This window comes from Panthera pardus, unplaced genomic scaffold (genome assembly GCF_024362965.1).
Source record: "Panthera pardus isolate Hobbes unplaced genomic scaffold, ASM2436296v1 HiC_scaffold_3, whole genome shotgun sequence".
Classification (NCBI taxonomy): Eukaryota; Metazoa; Chordata; class Mammalia; order Carnivora; family Felidae; genus Panthera; species Panthera pardus.
The window spans coordinates 48,985,479-48,998,799 of NW_026526876.1; the positions used below are offsets into that span (position 1 = coordinate 48,985,479).

General features: G+C 41.5%; 1 protein-coding gene across 2 annotated transcripts in view; it reads left to right on the forward strand.

Annotated features, from left to right (window-relative positions):
- The window catches only part of USP32 (ubiquitin specific peptidase 32), a 245,370-nt gene extending 240,350 nt beyond the window's left edge, over positions 1-5,020 (forward strand). For both annotated transcript variants that reach the window (XM_019431063.2, XM_019431064.2), the window contains exons 32-34: positions 1,021-1,445; positions 1,947-2,039; positions 2,749-5,020. In XM_019431063.2, the coding sequence (XP_019286608.1) occupies positions 1,021-1,445; positions 1,947-2,039; positions 2,749-2,922 (692 nt within the window). In that variant the 3' untranslated portion in view covers positions 2,923-5,020. The remainder of the gene's footprint in view (positions 1-1,020; positions 1,446-1,946; positions 2,040-2,748) is intronic.
- The last annotated feature ends 8,301 nt before the right edge of the window (positions 5,021-13,321 follow it).

Genomic DNA, 13,321 nt, shown 5'->3' on the forward strand with positions numbered 1-13,321 from the left:
GGATCTACAGAGGTAGAAATAGTAGAGAGTTCCCAATACTGTGCCTACCAATAGTAAGTACTTAATCATATTCTGTAATCTAATTTAACAAAGGAGAGTATGTATTTGTATTATGCCTTACTCCAATTGTTTGTTTTGAACTGAATCTGACCTAAATTTTTTATTTTATTTTTTATTTTATTTTATTTTATTTTATTTTATTTTATTTTATTTTATTTTATTCTATTTATTTTAAATCCAGTATAATTATTACACAGTGTTATATTTGTCTCAGGTGTACAACTTTCTGTTGTTTTTATTTTATTTTTTTTATTTTTCATCTTTCTGTTGTTTTTTTAAATTTATTAAACGAAATTTTTTGTCAACGTTTATTTTTGAGAGAAAGAGAGAAAGGGGAAGGGCAGAGAGAGAGGGAGACACAGAATCCAAAGCAGGTTCTAGACTCTGAGCAGTCAGCACAGACCCTGACGCAAGACTCAAACTCACAAACTATGAGATCATGACCTGAGCCGAAGTCAGACGCTTAACCAGCTGAGCCACCCAGGCACCCTGTTGTGTTTGTTTGTTTTTAATGTTTTCGTTTATTTTTGAGAGTAAGAGAGAGAATGAGGGAGGGAAAGAGAGGGGGGGTACAGTGGATTTGAAGTAGGCTCTGTGCTGACAACAGAGAGCTCAGTGCAGGGTTTGAACCCACGAACAGTGAGATCATGATCTGAGCCGAAGTTGGATGCTCAACCAGTTGCTTGAGCCACCCAGGCGCCCCTCATCTTTCTGCTGTTTTTAAGTCCCTACATGGTACTTCACGTTTTTAGGACATTGCTGCCTGTAGGAGCTTGGCCTGAGGAAGACAAGAATATAACTTGTCACTGCATGATAGGAATAAAAAGTAGCTGGTCAGAACACCCCTGTATTTACCTGTATGTGTACACTTGTGAAGTTTACTTCAAAGTTAGCATTTGGTGGCTGGTTAAACTTGTGGCATTTGGATTTAAGAATCTTTTCCTTTTCTCCCTTTCATAGGTTCTCCGTCTTCGTCAAGAAAGAGTGGAACTAGCTGTCCCTCCAGCAAAAATAGCAGCCCTAACAGTAGCCCTAGGACTTTAGGGAGGAGCAAAGGGAGGCTCCGGCTACCCCAGATTGGCAGCAAAAATAAACTGTCAAGTAGTAAGGAGAACTTGGATGCCAGCAAAGAGAATGGAGGTGGGCAAGTTTGTGAGCTGGCTGATTCCTTGAGCCGGGGGCACATGATGGGGGGTAGCCAAACTGAACTGGTCACCCCCCAGGACCACGAAGTAGCTCTGGCCAATGGATTTCTTTATGAGCATGAGGCATGTGGCAATGGCTACAGCAATGGTCAGCTTGAAAACCACAGTGAAGAAGACAGCACTGATGACCAAAGAGAAGATGTTCGTGTTAAGCCTATTTATAATCTATATGCAATTTCGGTAAGTGGTTTGTTGTAGGGTTTTCAGAATGATCTGCACTTTTCAATGATTTGTTCATTCATCTCATTCATTCATTAATTCATTCATTCGTCAGTCATTTTTTTCAGGACCTGCTTATTTGCTGGGCATTGAGCTTGGTGATAGACAAAGTTAGCAGTAGATATCTTGGCCTTTTGGATAGAATTCAAGATACTCCCAGTGTATGCAGGGCATAGTAATGTAATCATTATAATTGGAGTCATGGGTTCAAGTCATGAAAAATTATGTACTCCTAAGAACTTTTTCTTTCTAAAATATAATTACAAGTGTAAAATGGTAAGATTTGGAGCTTTTAAATTTTGATTTTTCTTTTTGTTTTGTTTTTAGAAAAAGGTAAATGGTTCCAAAACATCTTTCTTAATCACCTAAGTGATTGGTATTTTCCCCATTGTGTCCTAGTACTGTGCCCTGACCAGACTACTGTTAACTACTAACATACCTCTACTTTCTTCTCTCTTACAGTGCCATTCAGGAATTCTGGGTGGGGGCCATTATGTCACTTATGCCAAAAACCCAAACAGCAAGTGGTACTGTTATAATGACAGCAGCTGTAAGGTAAATATCCCCCGTCTTTGAATAAAAGAAACAAATGTCAACAGATCTGAGGGACATTTGCTGAAATAATAGACTTTGTACTCAATAGGAAATATTTCTGTTAGTATATAGGTGTCTTCAGTATTAAAGGAACAAAAACGATGTGCAGGGGCACCTGGGTGGCTCAGTGAGTTAAGCATCCAACTTTAGCTCAGGTCATGATCTCATCGTTTGTGAGTTCAAGCCCTACATCGGGCTCTCTGCTATCAGTGTGGAGCCTGCTTTGGATCCTCTGTCCCCCTCTCTCTCTGCCCCTCCCCAGCTCGCACTCACTCGTGGTCTCTCTCTCTCTCTCTCTCGCAAAAATAAACATTAAAAAGTATTTTTTTAAATGATGTACAGAGCACAGAATGAAAACATGGACGGTGAAGAAAAAGAAGGTATTTGTTAATGAGAAAAAGTTCTTATCTTTTGAGCTGTTAGAATTTGATGGTTTTTTGTTTGCTTTTAGTCATTCTTTTGACTGTCTGTGGTCAGAATATTTTCCCCAAAACAAACATTGAAAATAATGGGGCTTAGTTTAGGGCAGGTATCAGACAGCCAAAATGTTAAGCTGATTGGAATCAGTCTGGTTTAGTAATTAAAGAGGGTTGGTCCTCCCTTCCCTAGCAAGGATTTAGGGCCAGCATAGTAATGACTTTTTTATTAAAGGCTTTTCTTGCCTCTTCAGGAACTTCACCCTGATGAAATTGACACCGACTCTGCCTACATTCTTTTCTATGAGCAGCAGGGGATAGACTATGCACAATTTCTGCCAAAGATCGATGGCAAAAAGATGGCAGACACAAGCAGCATGGATGAAGACTTTGAGTCCGATTACAAAAAGTATTGTGTGTTACAGTAAAGCTACCACTCTGGCTGCTAGACAGGCTGGTGGTGAGGGAGATGACTCCCTGTAGCTGACATTTGGCAGAAGTTTCTCTGTGAAAGGCAAGCTAAATGTAGTTATTTTATCCTGTGACCCTGAAGCACAAAATAAAAATCCTAATTAAAATAGCAGTTAGCATAACAGTAGTAATACTTTGGTTTGGAAGTGTCTCACACAAGCTCTCTGGTAGAGAACTTTCAGGCGGAGCCCACCATTAGCCTGTAAACAAAAGGGTTTGGCACCAGCCACCTGGGACCAAATAAGAACTAAATTGTGCTTGTCCAGATATAAACAAATGTAGTGAGTGTAGAGTTTACCAATAATCATAACAAAATGCTAAGAATTTCCTTGGAGTCAAAGTAAAACAAAAAATTGTAGTGTTGTCTGGGGACGACATGATATGCTACCTCCTTTTTCCTAAAGTTTTATTCCATTTTATTGACAAGATGTGAGAAAGCAAGTTCAGAAGGCGTGCAAAGGATTCTTACGGCATGGACACACATTTTTCTATTTATTTTTTAAACCATTTTCCCACTATTTCTATGCCTTTCTTGCTTTTTGTTTCTGTTGTCGTGTTTGTGTTTGAGACACAACCAGCCATTCATGGCAGAGGCATGTATATAAGTGGTCAGTCTGAAAGGGAGAATCTCTTAAGAGCTGTGTGCCTTCTACCCAGGGCCTTGGTTGGAGACCTTGTAGGGAAAAAAAAAAATGTATCCTGGGAAATCCAGCTAAAAGAGCCCTCCAGATAGAGGCATCTTACCTTGAGGTTACTTCAAGTGTCCTCAAAAATGTATCCCCCACCACTGCTGAGTGCAGTAGGATAGTTGCCAACATTTGCACCATCGTCACATGCCCATGTTGCACAAAGAGCTTCTCAGAGGGAAAGCGGCATCTAAGCTGGATGGTGTTTTACAACTAGTGGTTGTTTGTTCTTTGTTTCTTTGTTTTGCACTTTAGAAAAAGAGAGAATACATGCAAATGAATTTTTTAAAACTTGTTCGTATTTGATGGCTGTAAGGGCTATAAATTAACTTGAATATGGGGTATTTTGCCCCCATATTAAATTTAAAAACAAAACACATCCCAAACACTGATAGTGTGTATTTTTAATTTAATTGGTGGGTTTAGGAAGTAAACTTTTGGTTTTTTTGCATGTCTGTTATTTTTTAATTCTGGAGTTTGTCTTTTTTTTCTTTCTTTTTTTAATAATTTCACAGTAATGGTCATCAAAAGTTACGTTTCTTGCTTACTTCATTTTTTCCTCTGATAATTCAAAACTGGAACAAAAGTATAAATGTTATTTATTTCAGGCAGCATTTTTTCCCCCTGTGTTGTTTTTAAATATATGTGAGGTGAACATTTCACTTTTATTTCAGTCTTTTTTTATTAATCTGGAACCTGGAAGTGATTCTCATTAATTGTCAGATTTCATTAACCTTCCCTCCTCATAGATAGTAGGTACCAATGTAATTAAGCATTTGTATTCTGATATCTGAGGCCGGTTATTATTCAGTTCTTCTCAGAGCATTTGGAAAGGTTGCCTTAAATGGCTATGTAAGTTTAAACGCTATTCAGAAAAAGACCGTAATTACAAGTAGGAAGGAGTGGCCTAAATGATAAAATATTATAAAGTCAGACAAAATGCAGGCTTTGTAAGTTTCATGATTTCAGTTATATAAAAATCTGTCCATTTCTACCTGGACAAGTCCCATGAAAAAGTGGAAGATTTTAAATAATTTACTTACAGATGTTTTATTTAAGCAGGTAGCACAATCTACTAATGTTGTTTGATCTGTGTTTGTTATATTGGTTGTAATTAATTTTTTAATTCATGACTAGCAGAAAATTTATTAAATTAACTATTAACTACATTCACCTTGTAAATTACTGTATAAAACTTGTTGACAATGCACTGACTTTAGAAAGATGTTAATGTACATAAATAGAGTGTAAATAAAATAGTGTTGATGTACTGAAATATGAACTGTATAAAAAAGTATTGGTAATTGTATATGGAGTGTACCTGTTTATCTGTAACTATTATCCAAACAAATTAAATACTGTGGATGCATCTATGTGCTGGTTTTCCTCTATACAAGTAAAGAAAAAAGTCAAATTCTTCAGCCTTTTCTCTCTGTGACCCTATTTAATTCTCCTACTCGAATAATACGTACCTGACTTATAGAGTGGATGCTCCATCTCTGAGAGAATGGAAACTATTGAAGGTAGAACAAGATACCTGCAGTGGCCAGCTGAATTGATTTAAACTTTGCTCACATCCCTGTTAGGAAACTGTTTGGAAGGCATTGGGCAGTGTGGACAGGCGGGGGCTGCAGAGTTGGTGGTGAATGGAGAATTGATGTAGGAGGCCTTAATGATAGTTTTCTTGCAGATTAGGAGTTGAGGTGAAGAGGAAGACTTCTCATTGAATAATACCTTGAAATGATCCTGGGTTTCTAGGGGATGCTGAGAAACCAAGGATGTCCCTGGTTGTCTCTCTGGGAGCCCTCCAGGGAAGCAATTGGCAGTATTGAGAAGAGTTGAAGATTTAGGGCTGTGGGTTCTTCACCCTCAGTCCCTGTTTGTTTATCTTTAAAAATAGACTGCCTACCTCTCAGCCTTATCTTAAGTAAATGAAGTGTATAAAAGCCTGGCAGTTTCTTGGTAAGTGCTCATTGAATGTGAAATCCTACCCCCATGAGATTCAATCATGTTTTGTAAAAAGATTTGTTTTGTTTTGTTTTGTTTTGACTCTTGCTATACTAATGCTAAAAGAATTTAATAGCTCTTTGCTCACATTCTCAATAACAGGAATACACATTAAAAATGTATAGATGAAACATGTTGAATCAGCAGCAGTGGTAGCTTGTTTAAGGAGACAAACAGAAAAAGGATCCAGAAAGTCATCAACACTAAAACACAGTTCCTAAAGCGCCAGTCTGTGTCTCTGTTTCTAGTTTCTGAGTGGCCCTTTAAATTGAGAGAGGTCTTTGGGGTGCCTGGGTGGCTCAGTCGGTTAAGCGTCCAACTTCAGCTCAGGTCATGATCTCATGGTTTGTGAGTTCAAGCCCCGCGTCGGGCTCTGTGCTGACAGCTTGGAGCCTGGAGCCTGCTTCGGATTCTGTGTCTCCCTCTCTCTCTGCCCCTCCCCTGTTCATGCTCTGTCTCTCTATGTCTCAAAAATAAATAAAACATTAAAATAAATAAATAAATAAATAAATAAATAAATAAATAAATAAATAAATTGAGAGAGGTCGTCAGCCTTCCAGTCTCTCTGACTGAAGGTAGCATTTCTACATAAAAATCTCTCCACCACATGGTGGCATTGCTCTCTGTGGGCTCCTTTCTCAAATGTAGACATTACTGAATTGAAGCAAACTGATGAATTGCCACATTTCCCCAACTATTTTAAAGGTTGTATATAGGATTTTACTAGGCCAGAGCCAGAATATTAGCTTAGGGAAAAGAGATTCCAGTTCCCTTGATGATGTATCTGTAGATTCCCTAGTATTGACATCACAAAATCCAGAATACACCCCTATGATCAGAGACTCATACAAGACAGAACAAATAAAAATAGGATGTCTTTAGGTTTGCCAAACTTCCTGAACAATGGGGAAGCAAGATAGTAAATAAGAGTCCAAGAATTGCAGACTCAGAGGCCTGTAGGGACCAGGTTTGGGAACAGAGTGTGAGAGAAGCGGGTTCAGCCATGGATGAGAATGGGGACTGGTAGGGACTAAGGTGGGTTCTAGGATGCACATCCATCTAAAGGCTCCCTTTGATTGTTGCCATGCAGGAATGTGGGCTCCAATGTTACCATATCTTTTTTTCCCCCAAAGAGAAACCAGAAATCCAGATATTAATGCAAAATACCCAATTTAGAAATGTTGGCAGTTTTTAAAAAATTGTAGACATTGTACTGTTCAAATAAAGCCTATCTGCAAGCCAGATACAAGCCATAGGTACATGCCCTCTGTAAGTCAGACGGTTATGGATTTAAATCAGAAGTCAGATTGTAGGGGTGCCTGGGCAACCCAGATGAAAGTCCCACTCTTGATTTTGGTGCAGGTCATGAGCTCATGGCTTGTGGGATCGAATCCCACATCGGGCTCCACATTATCAGCAAGAAGCCTGCTTGGGATTCTCTCTTCCTCTCTCTCTGCCCCTCCCCCATGTGTGCTCTCTCTCTCTCTCTCAAAATAAATAAAAAAATTAGAAGTCAGATTGTAGCTCTGCTATTATAACAGCTGTGCACTAAAAAGTTCCTTGGGTGCTCAAATTTTCATGCCCGATGAGAACACCACTTCACTTCAAAAGGTTATTATAAGGAGTAGATAATCTATGTTAATAAGCACAGAATCTGACACATATTAGGTACTCAATATTCTTTCCTCATTTAGGGAAACAGAACACAGGTAAATACTGTAAAAGTAATGTTATGATCAAGTTCATTAGCAGTCCAGAGGCATGAAGCTAACAACATGTAAGCACGTTCTAGGTATAGAGCTCTGTGCTAAGTTTTCTAGGGCAGCAGTTCCCAATCTGGCAATTCATCAGTATCATCAAAATCAACTAGAAGCTTGTTTAAAGTGATGATCCCATCATTGTCTTATTAAACCTGTGTTCCATATCACTCTACAGTAAGATTTATGAGATCTTCTCCCATGCAGTCCAAGAATCTGCATTTTAAGAAGTTCCTCAAGAGAGAATGTTTTACAACCAGCCAGTTTGCACTGGTCTTCAGATTGGTCATTTACGGAAACCACTGTTCCAGGGAATGAATCAGTATTCAGTCTAATTAGGGAATGATGATCTGTACATGCGCACATGCACACATGCAAGGAGGAGTAATAGTAATTAACCAAAGGTCCCTGCATATAATTGTCTTTGATGAAGTGCTGACTTGAGGACACTAAACAGTAGTCTATTGACAAAGTACTTTGGAAAAACCAAATGGGAAAGGGAAGTGAGCTGTGCCATGAAGCAAGAGCAAGATTTTATCAGAAGTGTGCAAAACAGTCTGGCAGTCTAGACAAAGAAGCAGAGATATGTAGACCTGTAGGCTGAGCTAAAGGTGCTTGGGAAGCATGGTAGAAGATAACAGGAACCATGTTGTGAAAGCCTTTGAAGATCAGACCAGTTATAAAAGTTTCACGATGCCACGTTTTTGGTATGGTTGCAAAACATTTTCATATGGTTTACATAAGTACACACTACATTTAGACCATTTTATTGATTTTTTTAATGTTTATTTTGAGAGAAGGGAGGGGCAGTGGGGGGGGGGGCGGGGGGAGAGAGGAGAAAGAGAATCCAAAGCGGGCTCTGTGCCAGCACAGGGCTCTATCTCCCATCCAAGAGATCACGACCTGAGCCAATATCAAGAGTCCAGCTTAACTGGCTGAGCCACCCAGGCCCCCCTAGACCATTTTATGGCAAACAGTTTTTTGCCATAATTTAACTCTCTTTTTCATACACACAATCCCCTTTTGCTGACATTTCTGTTCATAATGAACTTTGAACCTTACCGCAAGCCCAAGAGGAACACAGAAGGGTGCTGGGCTTATGGTATTCCAACCAGTAAGTGGAAGAAAAAATGGAATCAGTCAAGAGGTGGGAGAAAAACTAGAAGAGCTTTGGAAAGGCAAGCTGAGAGAGGAGCTGAGTGTGGCCTCGAGAATGGGAGGAGAGGAGGCCCAAAAAAGGAGAGTGAGCTGGTGAGGGCATCTAAGGCTTTTGGGGGCCACAGAAGCAGGCTTCTTTAATTCTCTTCAGCAGGATCCTCTGCTACTGATGGCTAAACCCCAGTGCTCAGTGGGTTTATAGGTCAAGTAGAAGGAAGGGGACTTCAGGTTGGTGATCAGCAGAGAGCCTCCCAGAATGCATCAGGAGATACCTATGGTTACCAAAGGCTGCTATAGCCTCAAGTTCAGGGCAGTCATCTTAGCTGCCACCACAGAAAGCAATGAACTAGAAATCTAGTCTGAGTGTTTGCTCCTTGAAGGATTGTATGGGGGCGCCTGGGTGGCTTAGTTAAGCATCCGACTCTTGATTTCAGCTCAGGTTATAATCCCAGGATGTGAGTTTAAGCCTGGCATTGGGCTCCACACTGGGCATGGAGCCTGCTTAAAAAAAAAAAAAAAAAAAAAAAAAAAAAGAAGAAGAATTGTATTCTCTTGAACAGGTCACCTGTTCCTTTGCACCTCAGTTCCTATTCACCTTTGTGAATAATGAAAGGGTTGTGTTAAGTCAGTGGTCTTCAACTTTTAATTTGGAACATTGGGACTGGACCCTTACAACTGCATTTTATCTGAAGGACTGGTGGCTAGAGCAGGTGAGGTTGGAGTTGCTCAGGTTAAAGTGAGGGGGGAGGTAGGGTACTGTTTGAGCAACTTGTGAGTGCTCTAATGTGTGGGGTCAGACGCCCATTAAAGCACCTTTGGCCTCTCAACATACAGAAAATTGTCATGCAGTGCTGGAGGAGCTCCCAGAGAATTGTCCCAAGCAACAAGATTTCCATTTGGTCTGGAAATCACTGTGGCCTCAGGGTGGATCTCTCCAAAGCCATTTTGTTACTCTCAGGACATCTGGGCAGGAAAAGACAGCCAGGAATTAGAGTGAAGTCTTGCCTCCCTCCCTGCAGAAACCACAGGTAGCACCTGGTGCCGGTGGCTGGGTATCCACAAGGAGGCAGCCCCAGGGCCTATGACTTTCCATTGTGTCAGCTGAAGAAACACTGTTGCCACTCCTTGTTGCTTGCAGCTGTAAATAAACATCCTCTCACTTCGGGAGAGTTGGGGAAGGGAGAGTTTATCATTCATACATCAAATGTTTATTGAGTATCTACTACATGGCATAAAGGATAGTCTGGCACTTGGAACCAGAACAGTTAGAAGGGGTGCTCAGACATTGGACATCTCCTACTTACCAAATCCCATGCTATGCATGCCTCATTCATTATTAAATGCTCACCACAGCTCTGTGAGGGATGCATTATCATCCCTTTCTATGGATGAGGAAACCGAGACTAAATAAAATTAAGTCTTTTGTCCAAAGTGTCCCACACATGGAACATTTCTGAGCTGCTTTCAAACTCAGGTTACTCTGGCTGCTTCTATTCCATACCTCACTTGTGCTTAGGCTGGAGTCTGTCATCCACCACTTAAGCTCTGGCAAGATGGTCAAGCACTCTGAACCCGCATGGCTGCCTTTTTTTCTCCCCAACTGGATTACTTATTACAAAAATATACAGCTCAGGAACAGCTTAGATACATAGGACAAGGTATGTGGGAAAAGGTGTGGTGCTTTCATGCCCTCTCCAGACACCCCACTCCCCTCACATCTCCGAGGCTCACCAACCCAGTTCTCCAAACTCCGCCAGTGGGCTTCTTTGATGAAGGATTAGGGTTGCCATGACCCTGACTACTCTATAGTGTTGTGGTAAGCACTGAATGAAAAAGAGAATGTGATGGAGTGCCTGGCTGGCTCAATCAGAAAGAAGAGCACATGACTCAATCTCAGGGTCGTGGGTTCGAGCCCCATGTTAGGTATAGAGATTACTTACATAAGTGAATAAACTTTAAAAAAAAAAAAGGTAATGTGAAACCATTTTATAACAGATAACACTTATGCAAATATGAAGTATTATTGTTACATAAGGAGAGGAAGTGGATGTCCTGAGAACAGCCTCCTCCTCCTGTTCCTGGAAGATAAAAACTCTTGGGAGCAAACAGCCATGAAGTGACTCTTAACTGACTCTTAACATCCTAGGTTTGTTATCTCCACTTCTGGTGGCCCAGGGGCCTTGGGAGCTGGACAGAAGGAGGAAGGAGGGCGTAGGAGGGGAGGTGGGACTGGGGAGGGAGGAAAAAAGGACTCTGGGTCAACTCAAGGCCTGTAGCTCCAAACTGAACTTTGAACTGTCTGAAAATATCAGGCATTTAACAGGGATGTGATGGTACCAGAGGCAGGATAGGAAAGATGAGAATTGAATGAGCTATTCTTGGGAAGCCAGCCACCAGCTATAGCAGCCATGAGATTCCTGTGCTCCCTACTGGCCCCCTGCCAAACCGGGCTACCTGATGATGCTTAACCACTGAGGACAATGCCTCCTCCCTTAAACTGGGGCCTTTTCCTTCCTGGCCTTTCCCGGGAAGGGAGGGAGAACAATTGAGCCTAACCATTCTACCCAGGTGTTTGTCCCTGTAAGCCTGGGCCTAAACCAAATACCACATGTCTATCCAACCACCATGGCAGGCTCATCACACAGCAGGCCAACTCCTCAGCTGCCTTCCATTCGACTGGGGCTATGGTGAGCCCCAAAGAGGCAGCCCATTGTCTTTTCCCCCAGGGTTTATGAGCCCAACTTTAATTTTCTATCCTCTTCCATGATGATGGAAATGCTAGACCCCAATCCAAAATGGATACAGGTATCCCCCCACTTTCTGAAAGCTCACGTTATCGCACTTCACTTTTACAGACAACCTACATTAGTACCTGTTCTCACTAACTGAAAGAAATCCAAAGAGGATTTTCACTTTTCTGAGAAAAGCCACTACCATACTAATATAGATCTTTCATGAAAGCTAAGTGGCACAACATGAACTTTCAGAAAGTGGGGGATACTCTTCACTTTACAACACTTCAGTTTATGGGAGGTTTCATAGAAATGCTCTACTTTGGATAGTGAGGGAAACCTATGTCAAAAAAGAAAGAGCAAGGAAGAGAGAAGTGGAGAGAGAGAGAACAGGAAGGAAGAGAAAGCAAAGAAGGAAGGGAGAGAGAGAGAAGCATGCCTAGTGTGGACTCTAAGGAAATAATCACTATAAATTTGGAGTGAAGTCTAAACTCCATTACTTACTTGAAAAGAACATTGAGGGGCACCTGGGTGGCCCAGTCAGTTTAGCATTTTAGTTCAGGTCATGATCACACAGTTTTGTGGCTTTGAGCCCTTGCATCAGGCTCTGTGCTTTGTGGAGCCTGCTTGGGATTCTCTCTCTCCCTCTCTCTCTCTGCCCTTCCCTTGCTCACACTGTCTCTGTCTCTTTCAAAAATAAATTAAAAAAAAATTTTTTAAAGAAAGAAAAAGAAATTTGAGGTCAGGGAACTGCTACACTGCCTAGGTAACACCTTTCTGGAGGTAGCAGCTTGGGCACTGTGCCTGGCAAAGGCTTGGATGAAACATTTCATCTGTTACCCTGTTTGCATTGATAGTCCGTTGTGGAAAACCTTTTCCTCATCTAGAGCACAGGCCCCCTCCCTGAACTGGAACTATCACCAGATTCCACACTGCAGCGCCTCATGAATCTGCTTATATGCCGGCTGTGCTGGCCTGGCCACAGCAGCCTCAGGCTCAGTGAATGGTTACTCCCTGTGATTACACGGGTTTCCCTGGACCTTACTCTTATCCCCATAAAGTCCCACTCCCCATGTACATGTTGAAGGCAGCCTCTAGAGGGTATCTCAAGTATATCATCTATATCTATATCTATATCTATATCTATATCTATATCTCTGTATCATCTGTCTATATCATCTATATCTATATAGGTATACACACACAAATTTGTTAGTATTTATTTTTGAGAGAGGAAGAGAGAGAGAAACAGAGTATGAGCAGGGGAGGGGCAAAGAGAAGGAGACACAGAATCTGAAGCAGGCTCCAAGCTCTGAGCTGTCAGCACAGAGCCTGACGTGGGGCTCGAACCTAAGAACCGTGAGATCATGACCTGAGCCGACGTCAGACGCCTGACTGAGCCTCCCAGGTGCCCCTCAAGTATGTCTTAAACTAATCCTTTCAGCTTGTCATGTGGTGTCCCTTGAGCAGGAACATCCAATCTCTGGTCCCCTCATGCAAAACTACCACTTCCTCCCCCAAATGTCCCCTCACAGAGTGAACACCAGGGGCAGAGTTGCTCACTAGGCCCTTAATCAGAGCTGCCAAATCAGCTGCCTGATCCCAAATCAGAGCTGCCTGGCCCACACAAGCAGTGTTAGTGTTTAGATGAGATTGCTCTTTCCATTTTGTTTAGATGAGATTGCTCTTTCCATTTTCATATGCCACGTCCATAACTTTTATGACCTGTTGAATAACAAGAATTCAACCAAGTAAGCTTTAAAGATCTAACTAGCTTTATTAATTGATTCATAAATCAGGCAACATCTCATCTAGCAAGTAGAAGGGAGCTCCGTGGAGCTGCAGGAAAGAAAAGGGTTTTAAAGGCAGACAGGGCACAGAAAAAAGGAAATTATTAGCAAAAAGAAAAAAAAAAAAAAGCATTGTTTTAGGCGAGGTCACCCTCCTAAGGGCAATGGAAGGGGTCTATCAGTAAATTTCCTAGTGCTGACCAGGAAATTTCAGGTTGACTGGCTA